The 27549-nt window shown below is 48.9% G+C and overlaps 1 protein-coding gene across 1 annotated transcript in view; it reads left to right on the top strand.

Moving 5' to 3' along the window:
• Positions 1 to 27549, top strand: part of CCDC180 (coiled-coil domain containing 180) — an 81579-nt gene that overhangs the window by 12263 nt on the left and 41767 nt on the right. Inside the window, 19 exon segments of the mRNA XM_023510544.1 lie at positions 551 to 555; positions 1002 to 1135; positions 2578 to 2768; positions 6691 to 6779; positions 7702 to 7811; positions 8837 to 8965; positions 9058 to 9168; positions 9291 to 9386; positions 11815 to 11978; positions 13017 to 13136; positions 16437 to 16516; positions 19168 to 19256; positions 20206 to 20328; positions 21388 to 21561; positions 22789 to 22904; positions 24296 to 24422; positions 26179 to 26218; positions 26355 to 26656; positions 26723 to 26867. Coding sequence (XP_023366312.1) covers positions 551 to 555; positions 1002 to 1135; positions 2578 to 2768; positions 6691 to 6779; positions 7702 to 7811; positions 8837 to 8965; positions 9058 to 9168; positions 9291 to 9386; positions 11815 to 11978; positions 13017 to 13136; positions 16437 to 16516; positions 19168 to 19256; positions 20206 to 20328; positions 21388 to 21561; positions 22789 to 22904; positions 24296 to 24422; positions 26179 to 26218; positions 26355 to 26656; positions 26723 to 26867 — 2345 coding nt within the window.

Below are 27549 nucleotides of genomic sequence, written 5' to 3' on the forward strand. Positions count from 1 at the left end.
TATATTACAGTGTTACCTTTTGGTTGTTTTTGGGTGTGTATGTGTGTGTGTGTTTTGATTTTTGCTATTTATCATTACTAAGATGTTTCTCCTCAAGATGATCAACAAATTCATGTAATCGCTATAAAGTATCTCATCAGTTATCTCTGGATGTTTCTGACAGCCTGAGGTATTCCCTTGTGCAGAGAAGAAACTGGCATTTAAAGAGGCAGTTGATAGAGTTTTACTACTCCACAAGTGCGCTCCCATTGCTGAGAGCAACTCGCCTTCCCTAGGAAGGCAAGCGTGGGCGGGGCCATCGCGGCTCCGCCCCTCAGTGTTGCCTTGGCGACCATGCGTGTCTGGCTGTAGTTGCTACTGGACTGGTCCCTGCTGACTTGAGAGGTGCTTTGCGCCTGACCGAGTGCGGGCGGGCCGGGCGCAGGGTCTCCCAACAATCCTCTGGGCTCTGGGATCATCCAGGAGTCCTTGGGTGACCCGGGAGGAGCGCGGCCAGAATCCGGCTACTCCCTCTGGCCCCTTCACCCTCCCTGCATGTGTTCCCTGGAAGGTGGGGTAGGCTCCTAGACCCCAGTTTAGCTTCGAGTTGGGATTCCAATCCCAGCTGACCCTTTGGGCGTCCTGACTTTTCCCAGAAGAATTTGGCAGAGTGAAGCACAAACAATAATCCCGTATTATTGGCGTCCCCAAAGTCCCTCTCGGATTTGCGCCCTGAGCTGCAGGGGCAACCAAACTCACCCGAGAGTTTGGGTCTCCTCGGAGGTTAGTTTTATCAACTTTCTGTCTCCCTCCCTCTGTGTTTTGTTTAAAATTGTAACCCTGAGCCGGCTTGGGGAGCGTCCCGCTGTCCCCGAAGTAGAGGGTTCTGCCTTGGGGGTCCTGCTTGGGTGGGGTGGGGTGCCACCATTGGGGCCAGTAGTCATTGTGCCAGGACATGCGCTTGGGGCGGGCGTTGATTTCCCAACCCTTGGGATTGGTTTGAGATCCAGGCAGGAATTGAGACCAAACTCCAGACGCGTCTCCCGGACAACCGCTTCGCTGCAAGAGCCTCCAGCCAGCTGCCAGGATGTCGTCGGTGGGGAAGGTGACCCGGGTTCAGAATGGAAATGTCTACCAGCAGATCTTCGAGGCAGAGGTAAGGCCCGCCGCTTGCCCCCATTTTCTCTGCCCCGCATTTCTGCTTCCCTCATCCCTCCTAACTCAGTCCCTTCTCTTCCAGGTCTGGGAATCTAATGAAATAAAGGCTTTGACATTATTCTATTTTAAAAATAATTCTCATCGGTTCTTTAAATGTACATATACAGAATTAGAATGTCTATTTTTGAAAATTAGAAAACTTAAATTAAAAATTTTAAATTACTCCGAAATAGCCTAGATGAAGAATTGGGCGCCCTGTGTCTTTTCCCCACACATAGAAGTGTCTCTAATTTTCCTATTTAAAAAATTGTTTCTATTCTGTACTAATGATCTGAAACCTGCTTTTTCTCTTTAATGGCATCTCACATATCCATTCCTATGCCCACAGGCATCCATACACTTCAGGATGCTTAGTGGCTGCCTGCTTGTTGATCTAGGGCTCCCAGAACTGTATTAAAGTTAAGCCTTCTTTAATTGTTGAAACTGTCCTTGCTAAAGCATTGTGCAGACAAAATGAGATTGTAAAAGAAACACACAAATAGGAACACATCCTTTGAAGTTCTATACTGCTTATTTAAAGAGATTTTCATTCCTAATTTGAGTCTAAAATAATGCTCTCTGTAGAACCTTGGGAAATTACAAAAGAAGTATGAAAAACAAACAATTAAATTTCTCAGACAATCCTGTTCCCTGTAAGCAATAGGTCATTCTTAATGATTGGCATGCTTCTTCTAGGTCATTTTTTTATGCTTCTAAAATTTAGAGATCATACTGTATAATTTTGGTTATAATTTTTATTTTATGTTTTAAATTGATACATTTAACTACATATCATCTCATAAGCATTTCCTCATGTTATAAAATTTTTATTCTTTGTAAGTATCATCTTTCGTAAATGTCTAACATTCCATCTAAGGGACATACCATGTTGATTCAACCAATCCTCTGCTATTGGTTCATTCCTTTTCCCAAATCTTTTTCCTAAAAAGGTCAAACCTAGGTGCAATGACACATGCCTGTCATTCCAGCTACTCAGGAGGCTGAAGTGGGAGGATGCTTTGAGCCCAGGAGTTTGAGACCAGCCTGGGCAATATAGCAAGATCCCATCTCAAATAAATAAATAACTATAAAAATATAATTTTAATAAGGTTGATGTACATCTTAGTCTTCATTAAAGTTTCTTAAAAAAAATGTCTTCCTGGAAGGGGTTTAATGACTGCTATAGAGGAGGAGACCTCTCCTGCAGGGGGTGCTCACTGGGGTTGAAGGAGGAGACCCCTCCTGCAGGGGGTGCTCACTGGGGTTGAAGGGTTCCCTGCAAAGTATCTTACTAGTGGCAAGTTCCCAGATGTCTGCCTAAGACAGGCAGAGTCAGCCTGAGGGCAATCGGGAACTAGCAGCTCTGGCCACCTCCTCACTCCTGGTCTTCCCTGGATTCAGGTACAGCTAATCCAGTCCCTGGCAGTCGCCAGGCAGCGGGCTGCAGAGCATTCTGTGACCCTAAAGAGTGGTAAGATGCCCATGATGAAGAAGACGGAGATTCCTAATGGAGAGATGATGACTCCTCGGCAGCGGAAGTGGGCGCACAGCCTCCCCAATGACTGGATCACAGAAAACCCTGTTCTTTACAGGCAAGTCATGCTGTCCAGAAACCCTCCCCCACACACACACACACGATTGGGGTGCCTTAGAGTCTCCAAAAACTCAATAAAACCTCCCACAAGATGGGTGCCGGCTAGGAATGAAATCTCCCCTAAAATAAGGAGGTGATCATACACTATCTACTTTGCAGGATAGCTTCTTTCTCTCCCCATTCCCTCCTCCAGTGATTGTTGATTGTTGCCTAAGGCCAGGCACTGGCTATGGCAGCAGTTCTCTATCTGTGGGTCTCGACCCCTTTGTAACAATGAAAATACATCCTGCATATTAGATATTTACATTATGATTCATAGCAGTAGCAAAATTACAGTTATGAATTAGCAACGAAAGTAATTTTATGGTTGGGGGTCACCACAACATGAGGAACTGTATTAAAGGGTCACAGCATTAGGAAGGTCGAGAAGCACTGGGCTAGGGGATCCCACCCACATGGATCCATCTTGAAAGGAAATAACTAATCATGTCCCCCCTAATGATGGGAAGGCTCTGACTCAGAGGACAGGGGTTATGGGACAGGAGTCAGGAAAGCTCTTGGGAGGGGCCTTAGCTGAGACCAGAGTATGAGGGAGGACAAGGATAAGGGCAAGGCTCAGAGAAGGACAATCTTGGCCCGTTCCTGGAAGCTGAAGGTCAGTGGGCCTGGAGAGAAGGCAGGAGATGGGACTGGGGGAGGCCTTGCAGGCCAGTCAGTGTTTTGGAGTTTACTGCCATGAGTAGCTGATTTGCATTATTAAAGCCCCATGGGCAGCTCTGTGCAGAATTTGGGGGACTGCAAGAAGAGGCAGGGAGGCCAAGGAGGAGGTTGCTGCAGTTGTCCTGGCTGTAATAGGGAAAGTAGGAGTGGACTTCTGGTGTCTTCTGGAGGCAGAACCCACAGGACCCAGTGATGGACTTGATAGGAGGAGAAGGCCCCCCAGGACTCTGGATCTCTGGCCAGAGTGCTGGGTGTACAGTAGGGGTACCATTCCCTGAGGTGGGAGCAGGTGGGGTGGGGCAAGGAGATCAGGAGTTCCTTGTGAACCTCCAAGTTCAGAAGCTAAACTTGAGATTTCTAAGCATGCTATTTCAGTTTGCTGAACTCAGACCCTTGGCTAGGGAAAAAAGGCAAAGAAAAGGATCTTTCTCCCAGGATTGTTGGGAACATAAAGCAGGAGCTGGACTTTCCTTGGGTTCTTTAGAGTCTGCACAAGCTGTAAACGCCTCACTAACCTGGGACTCTGGGGTGGGAAGTCAGGCTTCCCCTACCTGCCTTTGTTGTCCCTTTTATCCTCTTTGGGTGGGGGGACAGACCCAGTTCTGGGTTCAGGTCTCTGCCCTGACCTGACCTTTGAATTCTCCTAGGGAAACCACCCCAGAGACTTCTCAGTACCCTTAACTACCTACAGATGGGCAAATCCACTGGTCCACCCAAGCCCAGACTTGAGGTCAGCATTCTCCAGCCTGTATTTTCCTGCCTGATGCCCCAGAGGCACAGGCAGCTGGGGTCTGTCTAAGTTCCAGCCCACCTCTTAGAAGGGCAGTGTGACCTGTTCTCATCCAGGCTGGAGGTCTCCCAGCATCTCCCTGTGGCTCCTGGGGTCGCTTCTTCTCCAGGGTTCAGCCTAGAAATACCCAACATCCCAATATCCAGATACAGCATTGGTCAGAAGCTCTTAGACCCATAGGACAGTGTTTTGGAAAGGCACTTCTCACGGGGGGTGCAGGTGCTGTGCTGTGCTGTTCTGGGCTGACTTCCTGGGATAGACAGACAAGCCCTGCTCTGTGCTGGATGCAGAAACAGAGCACAGCTCCCTGTGGCCTGTGGCAGAAGCAGGGATGTGTTTGCGACTTGGTAGGCCCTGCTGACCCCGAATGGCTGGGGTCACTAACTTGATATTCAGTCTCTTGGGTTAACTATTCCCTACCCCTGAGAAGTATTTCCCTTCCTACCTCCCTCTTCAACCCACAGCCTCTGCTGCCTTCACTTTCCCCCAACCAGCCTAAGGCTACTAGCTCACCTTCCTCAGTCCCCATCCTCTTCCTACCCAGCAGAACTCCCACCCAGCTTTCTGAGTCCTACACAAGCCATAAAAGCTAGACAAAATTGCATCCCATGGGAGAGGGACACTCCCAGATGCAGCACCCCCAGCGCACCTGGACCCTCTGGGCAGCCTGGAGCCTCACAGCAGCTCTCCTGACCTGCCATCCACTCCCAGCACCTCTTCCCACTGCAGTCCCTGCCCTGTCCTCCCCTATTACTGAGGAAAAGAGATCATAAGCTGGACTTCCTGCTCTCCTGGCTGCATCAGTATCTCCCAGGGCTGGGGAAGCCAGATGCCACCTTGGCTTCCTGGCATTATCCCAGCCCCTCCAGCCTTCTCCACCTCCCTCTACAGGGAACCCTTCCTCTAACTCCACCTCACTGCCCCTTCCTACCTCTACCTCATTCTGGTGCACAGGCCTCTCCCCTCTAGAAAGGGGAGCCTGCCTCTGCCACTGTCCTCTTTCTATCACACCCTGTCTCTGCCTCCCCACCCTTTCCTTGATTGAGGTCAGGTGTCTTAGAAAAGTCTTTGCTCTCCCTACTGCTCATCAGCTGTTGGGAGTCCAGTTCTTAACCACCCCAGCTGCTCTTGCTGAGGCCACCTAAGGGTTCTGTCAACCGTGCTCCATAGGGCGCTCCAGGCCCCGGGACTCCCCACACAGCACAGTCCCTGGAACTCCTGTTCCTCTTTCTCTGCTCCCCTTTGTGGGTCAGTGCTCTCAGGCCTGCCCTGGCCATGGGGGCCAGCCTCCTCTAGACACTCTGGGGGGCTACCAGAGGCCAGACTGGCCTAACCAGCAGCAGGGCCAGGATACCCAGTCTTCCTTAGGTCACATATCATAGGGTTCAGGTGCTTGAAATTCAGCCAGCCAAGGCCAGTCTGGGGCCCCTGGGTGGGTGGAGACCAGCTTAGGGTAGGGGGTAGATGACCACAGTGTAAACAAAGCCCCCAATTCCCCAGGCAAGCAGCCCAGAAGCCAGAGCTGACAGCAGTTCTCATTGTCCTGTGGGCTCCTACTAGCTACCCTGGGCCAGAGGCATTTAGAATGACAAGTCCTGAAAGACCCACCTCTAGATGGTTGGCCTGGGCCCCATCAGCCACAGCCCAGTCCCTGTAGTCCCCTTTCCTTCTGGGTGGGCCTACAGATAGGACTAAATGAGAAGTTGGCTGGAAAGTGCTAGACACACAGGGCCTGAGGAATGGCAGCAGTCATTGAGAACTGTGGATTTCTGTGGTGCTTGCCCCATAGATGGTGTCTTCATGAGTTTATATTTCAAAGCTAATGTCATGGTCGCCCCTCTGGCCCACCTGCTGAGATAGTTTGTCCTGGGATCCCAGCTTTTACTAAACTCCCTCACCCAAACCCCATGGACCTTGGAGTCACAAGGTGGTTCTTAGCATCTCCACTGTCTTCATACAGTGGGTCCTCTAAGCCCCTACTCCTTCCTTCCTGGAAAATGGGGTTACCCCAGCTGCCTAGCAGGATGGGCTGCTGAAGGAGCCGATGAGGTTTCGTGTTGGGAGTGCAGCCCGGCCTGGCTCTTCAGGGTCCTCAAGCCTTTCTGATCTGTTTTCCCAGGTAGACCATGGCCCATTCCCACCCTTGGTGTACCACCAGAGCCACAGCAGACTTCCTGAGGGTGGATACCCAACAACTTCTTATCCAGGAAGCCACAGCACCTGCTGGCAGGAGATGTGCAGGCAGCATTTGTTGGGAGCCTGCGCACTGCTTTGCGGTTCCCTGGAATCGGGGCCAGGCCATTATAGCTGCCCACAGCACCCCCTGGAGACTCCCCCATTTGTCAGAGCTGCCCTGGATGGTGTCTGGTGAGGTGGGGTAGGGCTTTACTCTCTTCTGCTTGTGCCTCAGGGAAAAGGAAATAGCCCACAAAGAAAAGATCCGAGAGAGTGAGAGCACCATTGCGGCCAGAGAAGTGCATGGGCTCACGGACATTATGGGTGAGCCTCTGGGCAGCCCGGACAGGGATAGCCTGGGGTGGGGCGTGTCTCCGGCAGCAACTCTGAAGAAGCCTGTGAAGCTCCCACTGTGTTCCTCAGCTCAGCCACCTGGGCCACCTCCCCAGTCTCCTCCCAGGGGCTGCCTGCACAGTGGCTGTTGGCCAATGACAAATAATCGGCTGAAGACAGGATGTCACTCTCTTCCCTGCAGCTCCTTTATTTCTCAGTCCACATTTGCCTCCTTCACACTGCGCTGTACAGGTTTGATTTATCCCAATATGGAGGCCCCTTTTCTGTATGATAAAAAAGCAATACACACTCACTGTAGAAAAACAAAGGAAGGAGATAACAAGAAAGGAAAAACTCCTACCTCTACAATGGCACTCCTTGTTCCCTCATATCCCACGTGGTATCCAGCTTCCCACCTGGGTACAGGGGACAGCAGAGCAGAGCCTAGAGCAGGTGGCCCAGGTCCAGATCCCTGTTCAGCTACTGACTGACTTGGTTCTCTAACCCCCCACGCTCTAGTCTCCTCACTTGTAAAATGAGGCCAGGAAGAGAACCTGCCTCTGGGCCTCATCATGGGGAGTAACTGAATTAGAACAATACCTACTCTGCGGGAGGTGCTCCATAAATGTGTCAGCAATTATTATTTGCTTATGTGCTTATAAAAGACTTTCAAAAAACATGAATTACATATACATGTAACCATATATCCAAGGTCTCATTCTGTATAGCACTCATGGACCACTGTCATCTTTTTATTTCCTTAAGCCCCTGCCATGCTAGCCTAGCTTTGGGGTCTACCTTCTGAACTTAAGCCCTGGTGTGCAGGGTCTCTCTGCCAGCACAGCCTTCTGAGAGTTCTCCCCTCTCCTGGGAGGTGTGAGAGTGGCCCATCATCTCTGCTGTTGTTCCACAGTTCCTGAGAAGATAAACACTGTCGCCCTTAAAGGGCGAGAAGACTACAAGAAAAGGAACTATGAGAGCGCCCTGGCCAGCTTTGAGGAGGAGATTGTGCAGATTGGGATGGTGAGCTTCCTTTTTTTCCCCTCCTGCTCCCTTCCCACACCATTCTGAAGGCGGCTTTGTCAAGGCACCCAGCCTCTTTCCCTCCTCCTCAACAAGGAGGTCGCAGTGGCTTGCTGAGATATAGACATAGATGGAATCGTAGCCATGTCTGAGTGGCTCTCTGAGTGGTTGCTATGAGTACGGCTCCCTGTAACTCTTGGAAGAGCCCTATAAATCAAGTGCCATTATTACCCATTTGGCAGTGAGGTCCAGGGAGTCTCTCCTGACTTGGCACATCAGGGGCCAAGTCAGAACTTCCTTCCAGGTCTGATGTTAAAGCCCAGCCTTTGACTGCCCTGCCCGGTCCTGTTCGTGGAGTGCCCAATGGTGTGACCCCAGTGACAGCTCGATGCTGCCAGGCCCTTATGCACTTGGCCACACTTAGTTCTCACTCCTCCCCAGAGATGTCATCTCTAAACACACTGGTGCCCAGAATGTTTCTGAAACAAGACCAGCCTTTGCCCATCCAGTTTGCTCTGAGTGCAGATTTCCATTCACCCACTTAGCCCCATATCTTTTTTCACTCATGTTGTCCCACCCTGGATTCCCGGGGCTGTCTCTGTTTCTCAGTATGTTCCACCTGGACACCAGCTCGACTCTTATCCATGAGCTCCACGGCCTTGGTCAAGCAAACTTCCTGAACCTGGAGTTTCTTCATCTAGAGTAAACTTGGCATTCTTTCATTTGGCCGCCTCTTTAATTAGTATTTATTGAACACTACCCCCAGGCTAGGCCTGATATCAGAACCTACATCACAGGCCATGCTGAGAATAAAGTGAGTCAAGAGGAGGGCCCAGAGTGCTTGGTGTATGGCCTGGCTGCTGTCCTCTGGTTGTGAGTTAATTAGTAAACCTTTACTCCTCAGGTCTAGGTAGTCATCTTCATTTCTGAGATGGTCCCATGCCTGGTGCTTCCCCATCACAGGGAGGGCTCTCTCCTTCCTGGGGCTTTGATGCCATGGCCATCACCCTCCTGGCCTGTTGCAGGAAATGGAACCTCTAATTTTGGAGACAGGGAGACTTTTTTTGGAAAAACTATCTAACTCTAATGAAGACATCACCAATCTCTTCAGAAAGGTGGAAGATGACACCAGCTTTGAGGACTACACTATGCAGGTAGGGGGCCCTTCATGGCTGGGCTCTATCCAGGTACTGCTCCTTCCCTCCCTCCCACTAGCTCCCAGTCTGACCCAGACTTCCCTGCATAGACCCTATCGGACCTCTGGGATAAGGTGGCCAAGATATTCCGGCTCCAGAAGCAGAAGATCAAGGGGCTGGATAAAGAGCTGCACTCCCTGGAGTTCTCCCGAGCCAACAAAGTGAGTTGGCTGCAGATGGGTTCCTTGGTGCTTTTCACTTGCAGGGTGTATTGGGCATCCTTCTGTTTCTTGTTGGTGCTTTAGGAAATGAGTCGCTAACTATGGTACCTTGCCTTTTCTAGCTAAAAAGCGTGTTGAAGAAGTATGCGAGAATCATAGAGAACACTTCCTACCTCATGCAGCCTGATGTGAACAGGCTGATAGATAAAGAAGCCATGGTGAGTGGTTTTCCCATTTAGGGCTCAGCCCATGGAAGAAGGTGCAGGACCCCAGGGTACCCTAGGCTGGTGTCTCATCTGTAACATTTCCAAGTACTCAGGGGGGCCTCGTAGGTTGGATCAGAGTCTTTGCTATTGTGAGCATTTCCGATAGAAATCTCTCTCAAGTTCATTTCATATTTCCCTGCCATCTGAAACCAGGCACACCTAGCATAGTGCCAACATTTGAAGCACTGATTTCCTAAGCACCTACTGGGCTGTTCCTCAGCTACTATACGCAGTGCAATAGGTGTGATGTTATGGAGTCGTCATCTTGGGGTCATCACAGTCTCAGGGCAGTTTCCATTCTCACAAGTGACCCTCACTGACTGGTTTTCTGATTTTTCATGTCTCTCTCCCCACCGTGGTCAGTGCCCGGTGCTAAGCCATGCCTGACCCTTGGCTGTGTCTCCACTGCTTCCCCCTGTCCACACCCCCAATCTCCCCCAGCTGCTTTCTTTGGTGTGGAAAATACAAAGTTCAAGGTTATTCATGATGTCCTCTATGTCAGAGTAAAGTCTGACCTCTCTCCATTGTGAGAAAGGATTCTCTTTTGCCTGCTCGGAGGTGCATTTTGCTTTTGTGAGTGTCCTGGTCTGTGCAGAGAGCTGGGCGTATCAGATAGTGGGCCTGCTGATAGCATGGCAGGCTGAGAAGAGGACACTGTTCAGAATCACAGTGAGATGGGCCCAGCCCAGGTCTCTGCTGTGTGTCCTGGAAAAAGCCCAGACAGGGAGGGAGCACAGACCTTCAGCACTGCCCAGATGTGGAAGCTCCCAAAATGACGCAGTTCCAGTGCCAGGAGCTCCTTGGTCCACGATATGAGGATGATACAGGTGCTCCTCGGCCTACAATAGGGACACCTCCCAACAAATCCATCTTAAGTAGAAAATACCATAAGGTGAAAGTGCATTTAATACCTCTATGAATCCATTTTAAAGTCAAAACATCTTAAGTGGAACCATCATCAATTGAGGATGTCTGTAATACCTACCCGCCAGGACTGGTTGGGAGGATAATAAAAGGGGCTCAGCTCCCTTTTGCCATCGGAGATAGCTCCTAAATTGCACACATTTCATCCATAAGGAGAGTTAGGGTTTCAGTGTTCCAGGTGGGTTTCGATGTTTCACTTCCCTGTGCTGCTTTCACTCAGTATACCGACTAGCATCTGCTACTTGCTCTATCTGCCTTTATCTCATTTAATTTCTTGGAATCCTTAGCATTATCCTCATACTATGGCTGTGGATCTGGAGGTTGAGGAAATACTTGCCAATGACCCCCTCCTAGGAAGTGCAGCTACATTAAACCTCAGACTCCACTGAAAAGCGTTACTGGATTTTCTATCCACTGATCTTGACAGGGTTCTCACTCCCACCCCAGGTGCTGCTGCCCCCCTAGGAGGCTTTGGGAAGTGCACAGAGGCCTGTGGAGAAATTTCTTTTTTTTCTTTGTTAAATCATAGCTGTGTACATTAATACATTTAGGGGGTATAATGTGCTGATTTCATATACAATGTAGAATTATTACATCTAACTGATTAACATAACGGCCTCCTTGCTTAATTATTTGTTGTGGTAAGACATTTATACTCTATTCTTAATAGATTTGAAATGTATCATTGCATTATGCACATTAGGAGAGGTCCCCCCAAATATCCTCCCTCCTCCCAGTGTCCACCCTCCTCTCCCCTCTCCCTCCTCTTCCCTCCTTCTTTCTGAACTATAGTTGTGTTTTACCATATATATGAATGTGTGGGTGATTATATACTGATTTCAGAGTAGTATTGAGTACAGTGGAAATTTCTGTGTCTGGGAGAATGGGAGAAGTGACTGTCATGTGAGGGTAGTTGGGACGCTAAAGAGCAGAACAGAGCCACGCAATGAAGGATTGTCCCTACTCCCCTGCCAATTGTGTTCCCATGGGAACCCCTGGGAAGCCGGAAGAATGCTAGAGCTCTGGCCTCATTTGGTCCTTGGGTCTTGGTTCTTTCAACAGTTATATGTGACTGTCCCTGATGGCATGAGCACTATGCTTTGGGGGAAGATTACTAAAAAGAGTAAACGAGTGCTACACTCCTTTCACCCTCTAACAATGCATCCTCTGTAGCCTCGGAGATGGGTTGAAGCTTATGTGGTCAGAGTCCACGGTTAAGCCTCCAGGGAAGGACCCTTGTCACTGTCCATGGTTACTTCTGCTAGACAACTGCTAGCCAGCTTCCTTGAGTGTGTACTGACTCCCTGGTCGTCCTCACCCTCTGCCACTGCCACTTAGCCCTCAGCCTGCCTGTCCTCTGGCCCTCTCCAGCCTCCCACCCTCCCTCTCTATCTGGGGTTTGCTCTGACTCAAGAGCTCCCACCCTGTCTATAGCCCTACCTGCCTGTGACCACAGGTCATGAACCATGCCCTGCTGGGCAACCGGAGGTCCCTGGCCCAACTGTTAGTCAACCTGATGGAGGCTACCCTGCAGGAGGAGCTGAACAGCCGCCGCCGCTGGCAGGGCCTGGTGAACGCCTGGAAGAATTTCAAGAAGGGGACTTTGCTGCAAAGTTTCAGGTCTGTGGCGAACCACGCCTCCCACAGCCCTTCCCCACCCCGGGGGGCTAGAGGAGGCAGTCTCCCCCTCTTCTGACAGTTTTGTATGTTTTCTCCCAAGCTCTTTTAGACCCCATGCGGTATATGCTGTTTTACGTCTAAATTCATGAACATTATTTTGTCAGCATTCTCTGAGCCCAGGATATATTGTCTGATTATCTGTCTAATGCCCACGCTTTATTATGACTTATAACTCAGTGGACACTGGACCCAGGCGAATGTTCAGTTAGACATCTTGCAGGCACATACTTCCCACCCTTGAGGAGCATCTTTGCCCACTGTAGGAGGGGGAAGAGGAGTCCATCTCACACTTCCTCCACCAAGTGGCATTTTGCTGGGGATGAAGGAAACGTGTACTGAGGCCTGGCTCCACCTTGCCCTTCCATGTGACCTTAGTCAAGCCCTTGAATATTCAGAGTCTCTTCCTGTGCAAATCAGACACCATAATGGACCTGCGACAGGGTTTTCAGTGATCCAGTGAGATACTGTAGGGAAAGTGCCTGTTTGGGCCCGGGCCTGAGAAGTTGTTAAGTCCAAATTGTCCACAGTGATGGCATTTCGCTGACATTTACTAGGCATTTCTCGTGAGCCCCACAGGCACAGTGCTAAGGGCTATGCTTGCATTATCTTACTGAGCCCTCAAATGTGAGGAAGGTACTATCATTAGCTCCATTTTACAGAAGAGGAACTGAGGCTCAGACTGGGGAGGATGTGTAGGCAGATGGCAATCAGGACCCCCATTGGATTTGAGGCTGCTGGTCCTGTGCTATTAGTGCCAGAGCTTTACTAGTAGCACCTTTGTTCTCCCCCGCCCCCCTATCTTCCCATCTTTCTCCAGAGTCCTGGTGTGCAGGCAGAGCCTGGGGAGGAAGGGGCTGGGGGCGGTATAAGGGAAAGGGTGCTGGGGCTCTGACTGCTCTCACCCTGGGCTTCCTCTTCTCTCACTCCCACCCTGCCCATCCTCTCCTTTCCATGGTGCCAACATGTCTGGCTGCCCAGAGACTTCATGGCCAGTGAGGATATCCAGTCTCCTCCAGCTGTGAAGAAGGAAGTAGATGGCATGCTGCAGACCCAGAGCAACATGCAGCAGAAGAGGCTGGAGCATCTCTGCACTATTTGGTACGGGCAGGAGCGGCCTTCAGCCTCCCTCCAAGGCACCCTCCAAACCAGGCCATCTCCCAGCTCTCTGATCCAGGGCTGGCCACCTGGACTGACATTCTAGGGTATTCCCGTCCCAGTGGCAAGAAAGAGCATGACTTGTTTGCTGTAAAAAGAGGCTTAGTGTGACTGTGCCAAACCGCTTGAAAGAAGCAAAAGACAGGGCTGAGGAGGAGTCCAGAGCACGCAGGACCTATGCCGGGTGAAGTGCATCGGACCTTCTCCTGAGGGCAGAGGGAAACAAGGTGGCTCCACGAGCTTTGCAGTTTGGAAGTATGGGTCAAAGGGGTCTGCAGTCCGGGGCCGGTGAGGAGGCTGCAGATACTCCCCTCAGATGTGGGTCCAGACCCACATCCCCCTTATTAAGGGATCCGACTCAGATCCCCTAATAAGGGGGGTGCCCACTGAATGTTCTAGACCAGCGGTTTTCAACCTGTGGGTCACGACTCACAGAAACTGCATTAAAAGGTTGTGGCATTAGGAATGTTGAGAACCACTGTTCTAGGCCCTGGAAGCCCACTGCCTAGGGATGGAGCCTGCTTGGAACTGCAAAGCAGAGATACTGTGTGTGGGGAAAATGTTCCTCCTGCTCCCCACACCTCATTCATTCCTCCCACCTCATTACCCAGGGACACGGGTCTTCTCATTTCCTGACCCAGGTCCTAAGTGCTCCTAGGATTTCAGTGACTATTAGGATCCCACATGGCTGAGCCAAAAGGTCTTTCCCCTGACGTGTGCTTCCTGCCCCGTGGGCAGTTACATTGTGATCCAGGTGTAAAGGACACGAGAGGAACTTGTGGGATTTTCTGTAATTTAACCTGTTTCTAACTGTTCTTTAAACTGGGAAAAACTCAAATATTCCTTGGGGTCTCAACCTCTAAGACAGTTGGACGCAGGAATCTCAAGGGGGCTGCCCTGGGCCCAGGTCTTCATGCCCTGGCAGCATTTCCCTCCAGGGCCCTACATCTTGCAGTTCCTTCCCCGGTGCCACCAGGAAGCAGAGTCCAGGCTGCCACTGCCAGACACCTGCCTGTCCCGCTGTGCTCCCACTTGCCCACAGCCCCTTTCTATTGGGGTGGGAAACATCTGGTCCCCATGGCTCTCAGCCCTCGCCCACAAATGCCTTCTCATCTATGCACTGGACTCTCCTAGATATTAGGCTTTTGAAAACAAAAGCCAGAAAGATGTCTAGGCTGCCTTCCTCTATGCCCCACCACACCCCTCTCACAGGCCCTAACTTTGGGCTGATGGGCTCCCTGTCTGAATAGAGGGGAGAGAGGGGATCTGAATGCTTCTGGGCACAGCTGGCAGACACCATGCAATGGCAGTGTCTGCAGGTGGAACTGGGTGGGCCTGTTTGACTTTGCTGGGATAAGGTGGGAGAAAATCTGCCACTCCTTCACAATGGGACAGTGTAGACAGTGAAGTCAGGACACGAGTCTAGCATCCAGAGCAGGTACTGTAAACACAAGGTTTAAGTGCACAGGCATCAAGGTAAAGGCTCAAAGCCCTAATCATGGACCAGGTGGACCTCAGCAGGGAAGGCTGGGGTCCTGGTCAGAACCTGATAGTGCCCTGAAAGCCCACTGTATAGAGGACCCCTATTCTTCCCTGACCTTCCAGACAGAGAGGGGCCTTTTAATAAAGCAGGAGGAGCTGTCCCAGGTAACTGCCTCACAGGGCAACATGGGGAGCCCTACACCCTTTCCCAGGCCACAGCTCCAGGCCCTTTCTCCAGAAACCCCAAAACTCCAGAAACCTGATGGGGATCCTCCCTGCTGCTCATACATGGGCCCTGTCCAAAGCATGTGGTAGTGATAGCAAGGATTCCCTAGGGCTTGGGAGAATCCCAATGAATTTTCTTGGCCCCAATAAGTACACTGTGTATAGACATATAATATTAAAATAATTTTTCAAAAAAAAGGTTTGCATTTTAGAGTCATATTAGAGTTACAGAAAATTTATAAAAAGAGCACACAGAATTCATAGCCCTATCTCCTCAGCCAGTTTATCCTGATGTTTCCATCTTACATCAACATTGGATGGTCCTAAGATATCAGTTTTGATGCATTCCTATTAACTAAACACCTGACTTCACCTGGATCTCACATTATCCTGCTTGTGTCACTTCTGTCCCAGGCGACCACACTGCGTTGAGCATCATGCTTGGAATTGAGGCTAAGTTGTACATACTCTCGTCCCTACCCTTTGCTCTTTGCTGTCCCATCATAAGTAGGATGACCAGAATCCCAGTTTGCCCAAGACCATCCCAGGTTACAAATCTTGTCCTGGCACAATGATGAGTAGTGACTCCTTTCACTGTCAAAAATGTCCTGGTTTGAACAAGAAATCCTAAGTTCTGTCTGGCCATAGGAATTTTTCCACCCTGTTCAACATCAACCAAAAGTTAGTGTCTTAGAATAACAGTAATTTCTAGTTTTTCACAGTTCTGTGAAGTCAGCTGGGTGGCTCCCCTGGTCTGCACTTGTTTGGCCAGGATTGGGTGGTCTAGGATGGCCTCACTCCCGTGTATGGAGCCTCTGCTGGGTTAGGTGGGGACTCTCTCCATGTGTTCTCTTAGCCTCCAGGAGGCCAACCTGGGCTTCTACCCATGGCAAGTGGGAGAAGAAGTCCCCACAGTGAGAGAGGGCAAGTCCACGCACCGTCCTTCTCAAGCCTCTGCTGGTTTCATTTGCTAATATCCCACTGGTCAAAGCCAATCCCGTGGCTATGCCCAGACTCCAGGGGTGGAGAAAAAGATTCCACCTCTCCATGGGAGGAACTAACAAAACTGACCATTTTTCAATCTGCCATACTACTTTTAAGGACTTCAGAAGAGAATTCACTGTACTTTATTAGATGGCTTCCTATTGTTGGAATAGAAGATTTTTCCTCATTATTATGTGTTTACAAATAGCACTGTTAAGTGAACATTTTAAGGCATATACACTCTGTATGCATTTTACATTGTTCTCTCAGAATAGTTTCTTAGAATTAGGCTTCCTTGGTCAGGTGATTTGAACAGTTTATTTTTTCCCACTAAGAAAAATCAGGGTTTTCTTTCTACGTAACAAACTGATGTATATTAAAAGACCTTTTTGAGAGGTGTGTTTTGGCAGCAGGAAATCCCCAGGTCCCTTTGTTTCTTCAGTATTTAAATGGATTATTCTTCTGGAGCTATGTTCCTTGAAGATGCTGTCCATTTTGGCAAATAAGAGTTTTGTTCATGTGTGGCTTACTCTTCATATCTTCCTTCCCCAGTGACCTCCTGCCCCCCAATTACAACAAGACTCAGTTGACTGAGTGGCATTTATCTCTCAAGGCCCTGAACAAGCAGCTTGGTAAGTGATGTTTGTGGGACCCCAGTCAGGTCTCCCCAGAATTCTGTTCAAGTAGTAGCTTTGTCGTGGCTTAGCCAGGCAGTCAGTCATCTATCTGAATAGAGATGGGTGGTACCTCCATCCTGGGGAGGAGGAAAGGGCGTATGGGGGAAGAGTGAGGTCTGAGGACTTGGAAGCTCCTTCCTGCCTTCCTAGGGCCACCCCATCACTATCCAGCCTGAAGCCAGGCCAGCCATACACTCTGACCCCTGACCCTTGACCCATGACCAAACATGGAGAAAAAGAGAGGGCTCTGAGGATGGCTTAGGGACCATGTCCCAAGGGTGTGTGGGGAAGCACATGGTCTCCCTGTTTGACATCCAGCTCTGCTCCACTCTGGCTATGTGACCTTAGGGAAGTCAAGGCCAATTGAGTTATGGCCTCAATTTTCCCCTCCATAAAATAGAGATGTCAAGAGAAGTAATAACAGTCCTTACTTGTGGCATTGATTTCCAGTAGTAGTTCAGGGCTCAATTATAAATGGTAATGTTTAAAAATGCTCTATAACAAAGGTTATCAGACTATAGCCCATGAATTGGTTATTTTGTAAATAGTTTTTATTGGAGTACAGCCGCCTTAATTGTTTATATATTGCCTCTGATTGCTTTTGCTCTAAATGGCAGAAGTGAGTATGATGGTCCTCAGCTCTTGGCCAATGCTGGGCAGCATCAGCAACCACAGCTCCCAGTCAGCCCTGCCATCACAAGGGTAAACAACTGACACTCTGCCATGCTCTGTGTTGCCAGATGAGTTTGCCACTGTGGGGCTAATGTAAGTGTTCTGAGCACATTTAAGGTAGGCTAGTTGAGCTGTGATGTTTGGTAGGTTAGGTGTACTAAACACTTTTTTGACAAATGATATTTTCAACTTACGATGACTTTATCATGATGTAGCTTCATCATAAGCTGAGCAGCATCTGTAGTTACAAAAGAGACCAAATGGCTCTAAAGCTAAAATTATTTACTTTCTAGCTCTTTATAGAAAATGTTTACTGAGTCTTGCTACAGGAGTCCTCAAACTTTTTAAACAGGGGGCCAGTTCACTGTCCCTCAGACTGTTGCAGGGATGGACTGAAGGCCTCGGGACAAATTGGCTGCCAAGCAGGACAGGCAGTGGTGGCAAAAACACCCAGTGGGCTGGATAAATGTCCTAGGCAGGCTGCATGTGGCCTGCGGGCTGTAGTTTGAGGATGCCTGCTCTAGAAGTTATATAACAATTGTCCATTCATTTGAGGCTCACAATAGCCTAGTAAGATCAGTAGTATTATTGTCTTCTTGTACTAGAGGACTCAGAAGCACAGAGAAGTGAAGCATCCTGCCCAAGGTCACATAGCCAGTGAAGTATCACAGCTGGACCTGGCTAAATACTTTGGTTACTAGTACCTGCCATGGCTCCTAGGGCTCTCAGGTTCATGGTGCTAAGGGTGTTTCTGTACAAGTCCCAAGATGCTAAATAATTGCTGCCATTCATTCAGTGCCTCCTAGGGACAGGCTTTGTGCTGGGCCCTGGCAACTAGCAGGTGGCTATGCCCTGGGCCACTTCCAGTCCAGAGTAGAAGTTAGACAAAAGGGAACATGATAGCAAGGAATGAACAGGTCACAAGCTACATGAGCCCACAGTCAGACACAACTGGTTAGGGGTCATGGAAGAGCTTGCCAAATAAGCAATAGAACATTTGAGACCTGCAAGGCAAGTAAGATGGGGAAGTATCTGGAAGGACACAGCAGGTGACTGGCCCGTCACAGAAAGGAGAAGGCAGCAGGAGAGGCTGGAAGACGCAAAGGGGCCAACTCTGCTGGCCATGTCGGCTATGTGGGGAACCTGGGCATTATCCTGAGGCAGTGGGACCTCAGGAGAAGGTTCTGAGCTTCTCCTAATGAAGTCAGAGAAAGCCCAGGGTTCATTCAGAGGGGTATCAGGGTGGAAGGAAGCAGGGGACCTGGGAGAACCCATTGTGGTGACTTCCCGGAAGCATAGGGATGCCCTAGGCCAGAAAGTGACCCTGAGGACAAAAAAAAAAGCAGCTGCAGAGCTTGTTCTCGACAGTTCCTGCGCAAAGCAGCCGTCTGAGGTGTCCTAAATCTCCGACCTACTGCCATCTACACTGCCCTTCCACCAGCCCTTGTCAAAGAACCACCACTACAAAACGTCTCTGAGGCCCTTCAGTTTCTGGAAACTGGCAGGAGCACTAACCGGAGTCACACGGAGTTTATTATAAACTGGGAAACACAGGAGAGGCGGCGAGAAACATAGATGAAAGAGCTCTGGGTGTTTCGCGAGTCGCGTCTCTGTAAAGGACCACAGACAGATCTGTAAGCACTCATTAGTTTGCAGCCTCGTGGCCGGTGTGTGACCTGGTGTAGTTTCCCCAAAGGAATTCCGTAACCCCTGAAAGCCAGTTAAGAATCAGGTTCAGAAATTCGCGCTCCTCATGTGGTGTCAGGAATTTTGTAAGGAGAAATCAGAATCAGTACCAGCGATTTCACCTAGATCCACTTAGCTGTGGCGGCACTTTGCTGGGGAGAAGCTGCTTTCCTTTTGACGCTCCCCTTTCTAAGTCCCCTCCTGCTTCTGGAAGAGCAGCTGACCTGTTTTGTTTTCTGCCCACGCAGACACCTACCACATGGACTGCCTGATGCGCATCCACTTGCAGTATGAGAAGACCTGGGAGGAGTGCCTGACCCGCATGCGGGACTGCAAGGTGGGCGCCCCCTGCAGGCCTGAGGGGAGGAACGCAGAGTGGGGCCTGCTGTGCCCGGCCGCCCCGCCCCTGCTGCCCTCGGCCTGCCCCACCCGACTCCCACCTGCCGGCTAGATCCGGCTTTTCTTCCTTTCACAGGGGTCCCAAGTGCTCGTTGGCCTCTGAGCATTCTGTAGCTGTTCCTTCTGCCACACCCCTTCCCCAGCTGTCCCTGCCATCCTCAGGTTTTAGCCCACTTCACCTTCTCTAGGAAGCCCGTGTCAGATGAAGTACGTACTCCCAGATCACCTCAAACTTCACCCTTGTTTATAAATGGGGATCACATCCTGGGCGTTACTGCAGTGCCCCCTCTTTTATTTATTTATTCGTTTATTTTTTACTGTGTGGCAGGTTCTATATTTATTTATTTATTTAGTATTTTTTTGTTAAATCATAACTGTGTATAATTATGGGGTACAATGTGCTGATTTGATATACAATATGGAATGTTTAAATCAACCTGATTTACTCACTTCCATCATCTCACTTACTTATTTGTGTGGTAAGACAGTCATACTACACTTTCAGTAGTTTGAGATGTACCATTGCATTGTGCACAATAGGTGAGGTCCCACCAAATACCCTCCCCTCTCCCGTCCTCCCTTCTCCCGTCCCCTCTTCCTCTTCTACCCTCCTGCCCTACCAGGCCCCACTTTCCGTCCATTTTCCCTACCTGGTAAAGCATAACTGTTCTGAAGAGTGCTGAGCTGTGAGGGCCTCCTCTCCTGCTGCCGCTAGTCAGCTTCTGCATCTCTGGCCAGCCCCTCCAGACCTGGGGGTGGGGGGGATCAGAATTCTCAGGAAGCAGGGGTCTTTCAAGAGACCTCAGGTCTGTCTTGAGCAACTCCGGGTCCCATAGCATGTGGGGTCTGCAGCCTAAGTCAGGCTCTGCCTTGTGTCCCCCACCCAGAAGCAGCTGCTGGACTGGAAAGTCTGCACTGAGGAAGAGGCTGAAACCCTGGTGAACCAGTCCTTCTTCCAGACGATGGGAGGGCTCCAGGCCAAGGTGGAGGAGGAACTGGAACTCTTGGACGTGCGTGGTGGAAACCCTGGTGGGGGGTGCCAGGTTATAAGGAGAATAGAGTCTGAGGGCTTCCAACTTTCATGTCCCTAGTGTGTCCACTTGCCCTCATCCTTGCCAGCCCCTCACAGAGTAGCTCCCTCCTCCAGGCCACTACAGGATTCATCCCCTGTCCCTTTCCTGCCACCAAAGACGTGGGTGCTGTGCAGAGCTCTGGGGAAGCCCTTGCCGACCCTGGGCACTCAAGAACTGTGGGTACAATCAGCCCCCAGCCCAAGACACTTATTGTCTTGAGTGGGATCAACACATATTTCTGTGAAGGGCATATTTCTGTGATGGTGACTATTTTAGGCTCTGTGGGCCGTCAGTTCTCTGTCATGATTCATCAACTCTACCAGTGTAGCACAAAAGCAGTCCCAGGCACTGCAGAAATGAATGATGTGGCTGTGTCCAGATAACTTTATTGACGGACACTAAGATTTGAATTTCAGATAATTTTCACTTCATTCAATGTCTTCTTTTGACCTTTTCAACTAACAGTGTGATATCCATACTTGGCTAACCCAACCAAACAAAAGCAGATAATGGGCCAAATTTAGACTGTAAGCAATAATTTACTGACCCCTCACCCAGATGAAGGCATAAGATATGTATGTGTTTTTAAAAAGTGGTGTGTGAGAGGATTTAGCAAGTTAGGTATTTAGCCCAGATGCTATGAGTCTGGGAACTCCAGGGAAGGAGAGATGCCCCCAGCCACTATCAGTATGTCCCCACCTGAGTGCCCAAACTCCAGTTTTTCTCTGTCAGTGACTTTTGTGTAGCATAGGACAGGTCTAGAGGTGAGAGTTTAGGCTCAACCAGACCAAGGACATAGCTCTGGGCAGACCAGAGACACTACCCCAGGGAGGAATGGCCAAGATCCCAGGGAGAGCCCAGAAGTTGACCTTGAGGGAGGGTTTCTGGCAAGTGCAGGCAGTGCTGTTCAGTTGCTGGAGATGCAGGGCCCCTGAGTGGGCCCCTCCTCATGGCCCATTGCCTTCAAGTTTCATTTGCTGGATTCTGCCACTGCAGAAATCCTTCGAGTCCCTGGCAAAGCAGACCGAGTGGCAAACCACAGATCTCTTCAACTACTTCAAGGAGGCAGTGCAGCTGTGGGAAACCCACCAGGCCAAGCTGTCCACGCAGGAGCTGGAGCTGGAGAAGAGGATGGAGCAGCACCAACAGAAGTACAACCAGGAGAACCAGGTGTGGCCCCCACCACAAACAGAAGTGAACGCAAACAGATCCTAGACCTACATATGGACTCTTTAGCTATAAAACTTGGCTGACCTTGGTCATGGGTCAGATGGGAGTAGCAGAACTCTCCTTGAGTTAGGTCCCAGCCATGTGCAGTCTCTGGAACCAAATGTGCTGTAAGAGAGTACATGAGAGAGATAAGAACAGACAGACAGATAAAGTAAGGAGATGACCAAAGGATGATATCGTGAATCATGTGGCTTACTGCCGTACAAAGAGAATTTTTTTTCTTAAGTTGACACTTCTTAAAGAGGGGGAGAATAACATGAACAAACCCCACAGGGACAGACAGACTCACAGGGGTGGACAAGGTCCCTTAACCACATGGTGAGTGAGTTCCATGGTTGTTAAAGTCTGGTTAGTCCGTCAGGATGAGGGTGGCTTGAAGGCCAACACAGCAGAGATCTGTGATGATACCCAGTCCCTGGAAGCCTGAGGGTGATGCTGGGGCTGACAGGGACACTTCATAGCCCAAGGCCTATTGCAGCCTGAGCTCTCTCTATCAGAGAAGCTGCTGATAGTATGAAAACTATCTGGCCTAAGCTCCCACAGGGTCCGTCAAACTCCTGAGTTTGTGTGTACTTTGAAGTATGTCCAGTACTTGAGGTAACTTCATATGATAAAATGTTACATTCTCGGAGGGAAGGGGGAACATGCTCCCAGATCTTCTTACAGCAACATATATGTCATTCACATAGCCGACTGCGTAAGCATCTGGAATCATTTCACAGCTCTATAGAGTGTGAGGGCGTTGATGTCTGTGTCTGGCAGTCACCCTGTGCCAGAGGGTCAACTGTGCCCACTGACCTGTCCTCACATACTCTGGGAATGAGGGGCATCAATTCAGCATCTGACTTTGAGTACAACTGTTGAGAAGAGAGTGAGGTACCACGGGAAGATATGGCACTGGCCTGAGCAGAGTCCGGGGTGTGAGGGACATGTCCCCATCTGAGCTGGGCCCTGGGGTGTACAGTGGGCAGGGAATCCTAGTCACAGAGAAACATCCAGAGGCCTAAAGTAGAGAGAGTGAGAGTGGTGGCAGATTTCACGCGCCACTTGTATAAAGAGCATCCCAACCTACCCAGGTGCCCAGGCCTCAGTTCCAGTGGCAAGGTCCCCGAAAGTCACTCACTCTGTTGCTCATTCTACTTCCTCTTGTTTTGGGGTTGCCTCCAGGCTCTGGAGTCCCACCTTGATAAGATCGTAGACCAACTGAGGCAGCAGAGCCGTGAAGAAACACTGGCATTTCACCTGGAAAAGGCCAAAGATTTTCTGCAGACCATGAAATCCAGGTAGGCTGACCAGACCCCAGAAGACAAGAGGGGATAGTCAGGAACTCATCTGCGAGATTATGAGCAGACTGCATGGGAGTCCAGGGGCCTGCCCATCAATCTGAATATGGAAAACGTGCCTCTGACTTTGCAAACATTGTGGTCCACTTCAGCTTTACTATCTGCCAACAATGAAGCTTCCAGGAGAAGTGTGAAAAGTTCATGGAGGGAGGTTTTCAAGGCAATGTAATTTAAGAGTCAAGAACATGGGGCCCAGCTGGCTTTTCTTCTCAGTGGTTAGCAGGCCAGTCCTGCATGTCAGGGGCAGTGAGTTTGAGCCTTGCCTGGGCCTGATAAATAAAAACAAATAAACAAGAACATGGGACCTCAAATTCAACCACTGCAAACATAGAGATTTTCTTCCTCGTTCCTGCCCAATTACTCCTTTCTATGGACAGACACATGTATATACATGAATATATACACATACAGTGTTTTAATAACAAAGATTGGGTTACACTATGCAAATTGTCCTATAAGTGCAGATATATTTCAATATTTTTCCTTTTATTAAGTCATATACACATAGATCATGAATACATTTATGCATTTGTGGGGTACAATGTGTTGATTTTTTATACAATTTGGAGTGCTTACTTCACACTAATCAACATAGCTTTCACCTCATTTACTTAATTATTGTGTTAAGACATTTATGTTCTATTCTTGATAGATTTGACTTGTACCCTTGCAATATTCTCCATAGGCGTGGTCCCCCCATTTACCCTCCCTCTATCAAACCTCCCTATATTTCAATTTTTAAATGATCATGTAGCATTCCTTACTACAGATACTTCCTGATGATTTAACATCCCTCAATTGATCCCCTGCTTTTGATCGGCTCCAATTTTCAATATGACAAACGGTTCTCTGTGAACTTTCCTGTGTCTTTGTGCCTTTGTGCAACCAACTCCATAAGGACTCACAGAAATGGAATTTTATCACCAATTGACTGTAAAACTTAGATTCAGAAATATAGCTTTCAGCAAGAAAGTAACCCCTCTAAGCCTTGGTCTCCTAATCTGAGAAACAGACAAAAGCCTGGGCCTTGGCATATTCAGAGGTTTGATGGGAGAACATAGATAACTGTAAAATTCAAGGACAGAGTTAGGACAGTGGACAGGAAAAGGAAGCTCACTTTACAACATATAGAAAACTCTCATGTGTGTTTTTCAAATATTCTGCTAAAAGCACATTTTCCTTGTATGATGAGAAAAATAGCTGCCCACACGGGCAAGCTAAGGGCCAGATTCCAGCCACCTCTTTGGGGTCAGGGTTGTGGCTTCTGCCTGGGGTCTCCTTCTGTCAGCTGAGCCTCCCTGAGACAGTGGTCTCACCTCCTTGCCTCCCAGGTATAAATGTTTTCATGTGCTCCTGTCGAAGGAAGTAATGGAGTACCCAGTGATCATACTGAAAGAACTCAACTCCTACAGCTGCACCCTCAGCCAACACTTCTTCGTGCGTGAAATCTTTGAACAGGTATGGAGAGGAGTATGATATATCCAGCCACTCACAGAGAAGCACAGGGAGAAGCTGACTTCTCATTCTGATCTGCCTAGTCTTGAAAGCCAATCCTAATCCTGTAGAATTGAAATCAATGTCAGGACATCATGGAGAGAGAAGCTGAAAGTGACTCTAAAAAGACCATCTCTTTCTCAGTTGGGAGAAAGTTCAGAATTCCGGGCTCAGGGATAGATGAATTTGCAATGAAAAGGCTAATTTATTTGACAGTTGGAGTTCCATTTATCGTACCCACCACCATCACCTAATTCTCCTAAAATATAGCCCTGAGCCACTTACTCTCCTGCTCAAAAGTGCCCCACCAAAGCAAATTCACAGTCCCAACATGAGGCTCTACACTGCTTCCCACCTTCACTCTCCCTGGTCCAGAAAAATCACCCCTCTTCCTGCATATACCCCCTCTGCCAGCTAGCTTTCCTCATCCTGCTGTCTCTGCTGGGACCCCTCTGTCTCAACCCCACCTATCCTTCTGGTCCACTACCAGGACAGGAGCCTGCTTACTCAGTCTCACCTCTCAGCTCACCTTCCTCATCCCCTGCCACCTCTCTGGTCTCTAAGTAGGTTTTGGTACTCAGTTGTCAAATACAGTTGAGAGCACCCAGCTAGAATGTGTTTCCTGAAGGGCCAGTGTGCCTTATTGATTTTTGTTCAACTTTGGCCCCCCCTTAGTGCAGGTTCTTGCATATAATGCAGACACAACAAATGGCTCTCTGGGTAAATGCAAGAATACTTGGAGTGTCCTGGTTTGAATCCCCTAGAGTCTGGCTCTTTTCCCTCATATATAGCCAGAGTCCTATCCGGGATGCCTGGCTCTTTCCCAGAGAATCTCTGCCCTCTGAAGGGATTCCTGCTTAGATTATAAATAAATGCTCCCTCTGACACCAGGGTTGAGGTAGACGCTTAGGCTATTGGAAGATGAGCTCATTGTCCACCCTCTGAGATCACTTTGGTCACCTGGGTTAAAAGTGTGAATACTGTTATAATCTCTATTTCATTGGAACTAATGGGGGTGGCACTGAGCCCCATACAGATTAAAGGACTTGCCCAAGATTACTCAGCTTGTAAGAAGCTGGTATTCAAATCCAGACCTGCAAACCCCACAGCCTTCACTGTTACCCATAACACTGTTACGCAAACAAGGAATTTGTGGAGTTATCAAGGGGGTTCCCAGGATCGTGAGAGTCCTCTTTCTGTCTGTTCCTATCCAGCACAAATGCAGCAGATTCCCGCCCCTTGTTTGCATCCCTCAATTTATCTATTTTTCCCCCCTTTGCTCCAGATCACTACCAAGAATGTGTCAGAATAAGCTTTTATTCCATTACTTCCCATGCGTGCTGTAATGGTTTCCTAGCAGCATGGAATTAAGGAAAACTAGTTTCCTGGTGTGGAAACCACTTCATTACTGCAATGAACTAAGTTAGCCAAGGCTTGCATCAGATATTAAGGGGAGGTCCTTTTACTGAAAAGAAAAGAGATGCTTTTCTCTTTTAAAGTGGTGCTCTGTGAGGGGGTGGGAGGGTCACCATGTGTGACACAATTCTTGGGGGCAGGATACAATTAAAAGAGGGACTTTACCTAACAAATGCAAGCAATGTAACCTGGTTCTTTGTGTCCTAAATGATTCCCCAACAATAAAAAAGAAAGAAAGTAAAAAGAAGTGGCCGTCTATAAAGGCAGTGGTGGTCCCTCAATGACTCATGGTTTTTCCTTGCAGAACTTGTCTGGAGAAGTCATTTTAAAATTCAGGGAACCAGGTAACACTTTCACAATTCAAGTATGATTCTCCCTGACTTCACTGTTCTGTACATAATATTTGTGGGTTGGGGAGGCCCAATTCAGGCAATGTTGGTAAATCATCTCTTCCTGTACTTTGGTGTTGGTTATCAACAGAAATACATGAAAAGAAATTCCAGAAGACAATTAGAAGAACAAAGAAAGTGCCAAAGGTTAAAGTGGAAGTAAGCAAAAGCGAGGAAAGCATAAGCAAAGAGACAGAAGAAAAGACAGAAGAAAAAGATCAAGAATCAGAGTCCTCCATAACTAAAGAGGTCCTGAGCCAGCAGGAAAAGTCTGCACTGAGTGATGAAATGGATGAGTCCAAAGAGAGCTCTATTCAAGGATCAGATGAAATGCAGGTGGAAAAAGAGAGCTCCTTGAAATCATCTCTGAACCAGAAAAATGTGATGTTTCAAGTAGAGAAGGAGGAGGAGGAGGAGGCAGAGGAAGAGGAAGAAGAGGAAAAAGATGAAGAGGAGAAGGGGGAAGAAGAAGAGAGGGAGGAAGAGGAGGAAGAGGAAGAGGAGGAAGAGGAAGAGGAGAAAGATGAGGGAGATGAGGAAGAGGAGGAGAATCAGCAGAAGGAGGAGGAGGTAAGAGAGGAACAAGAGAGTTTATCAGTGGGTGGGGAAAGTTTGCTATGTTCATTCTATGTGTATTCCTAATATAAGCTCGAGTTCCCAATGGACCAGTCTCCTTAGACTCAGCAGGTGACCTCAAACTACGGCCGTGGGCCACATGTGGGCTGCCTAGGACATTTATCCGGCCCACAGGGTGTTTTTGCTGCAGCTGCCTGTCCTGCTTAGCATCTGACTCGTCCCGGGGCCCGCAGTCCAGCCCTCCAACAGTCTGAGGGACAGTGAACTGGCCCCCTGTTTAAAAAGTTTAAGGACCCCTGCCTTAGAGGTATATGTAACGAATTACAAAAGTATTCATACTTTTTATTTTTGCACACAGGGATCCAATTCTTTGTTCACAGCAATGCTTTTATTTATTTATTTATTTTTGAGATAGGGTCTCTCTCTGCTGCCCAGGCTAGAGTGCAGTGGCATTATCATCATCATAGCTCATTGCAGCTTTAAACTCCCAGGCTCAAGCCTTGACCTCCCAAAGCGCTAGCTTTGGATTAGGATTTTAAAATCCACCTTCCCTTCCTCATGATGCTGTAGCCTACTCTGGTGTCACCCCTCACCACTCTGTGGCTTTCCTCATCTTTCCCTTGTTCTTTCTCTTTCTTAGCTCCCCTTTATTGAATAGATCAACTTAGCCTCGCCTGCTTCATCTAAGCCTATTTATTTCTTATCTCTTC

The sequence above is a fragment of the Otolemur garnettii genome, unplaced genomic scaffold (assembly GCF_000181295.1).
Source record: "Otolemur garnettii isolate 467f Iridium unplaced genomic scaffold, OtoGar3 scaffold00014, whole genome shotgun sequence".
NCBI classification, from domain to species: domain Eukaryota; kingdom Metazoa; phylum Chordata; class Mammalia; order Primates; family Galagidae; genus Otolemur; species Otolemur garnettii.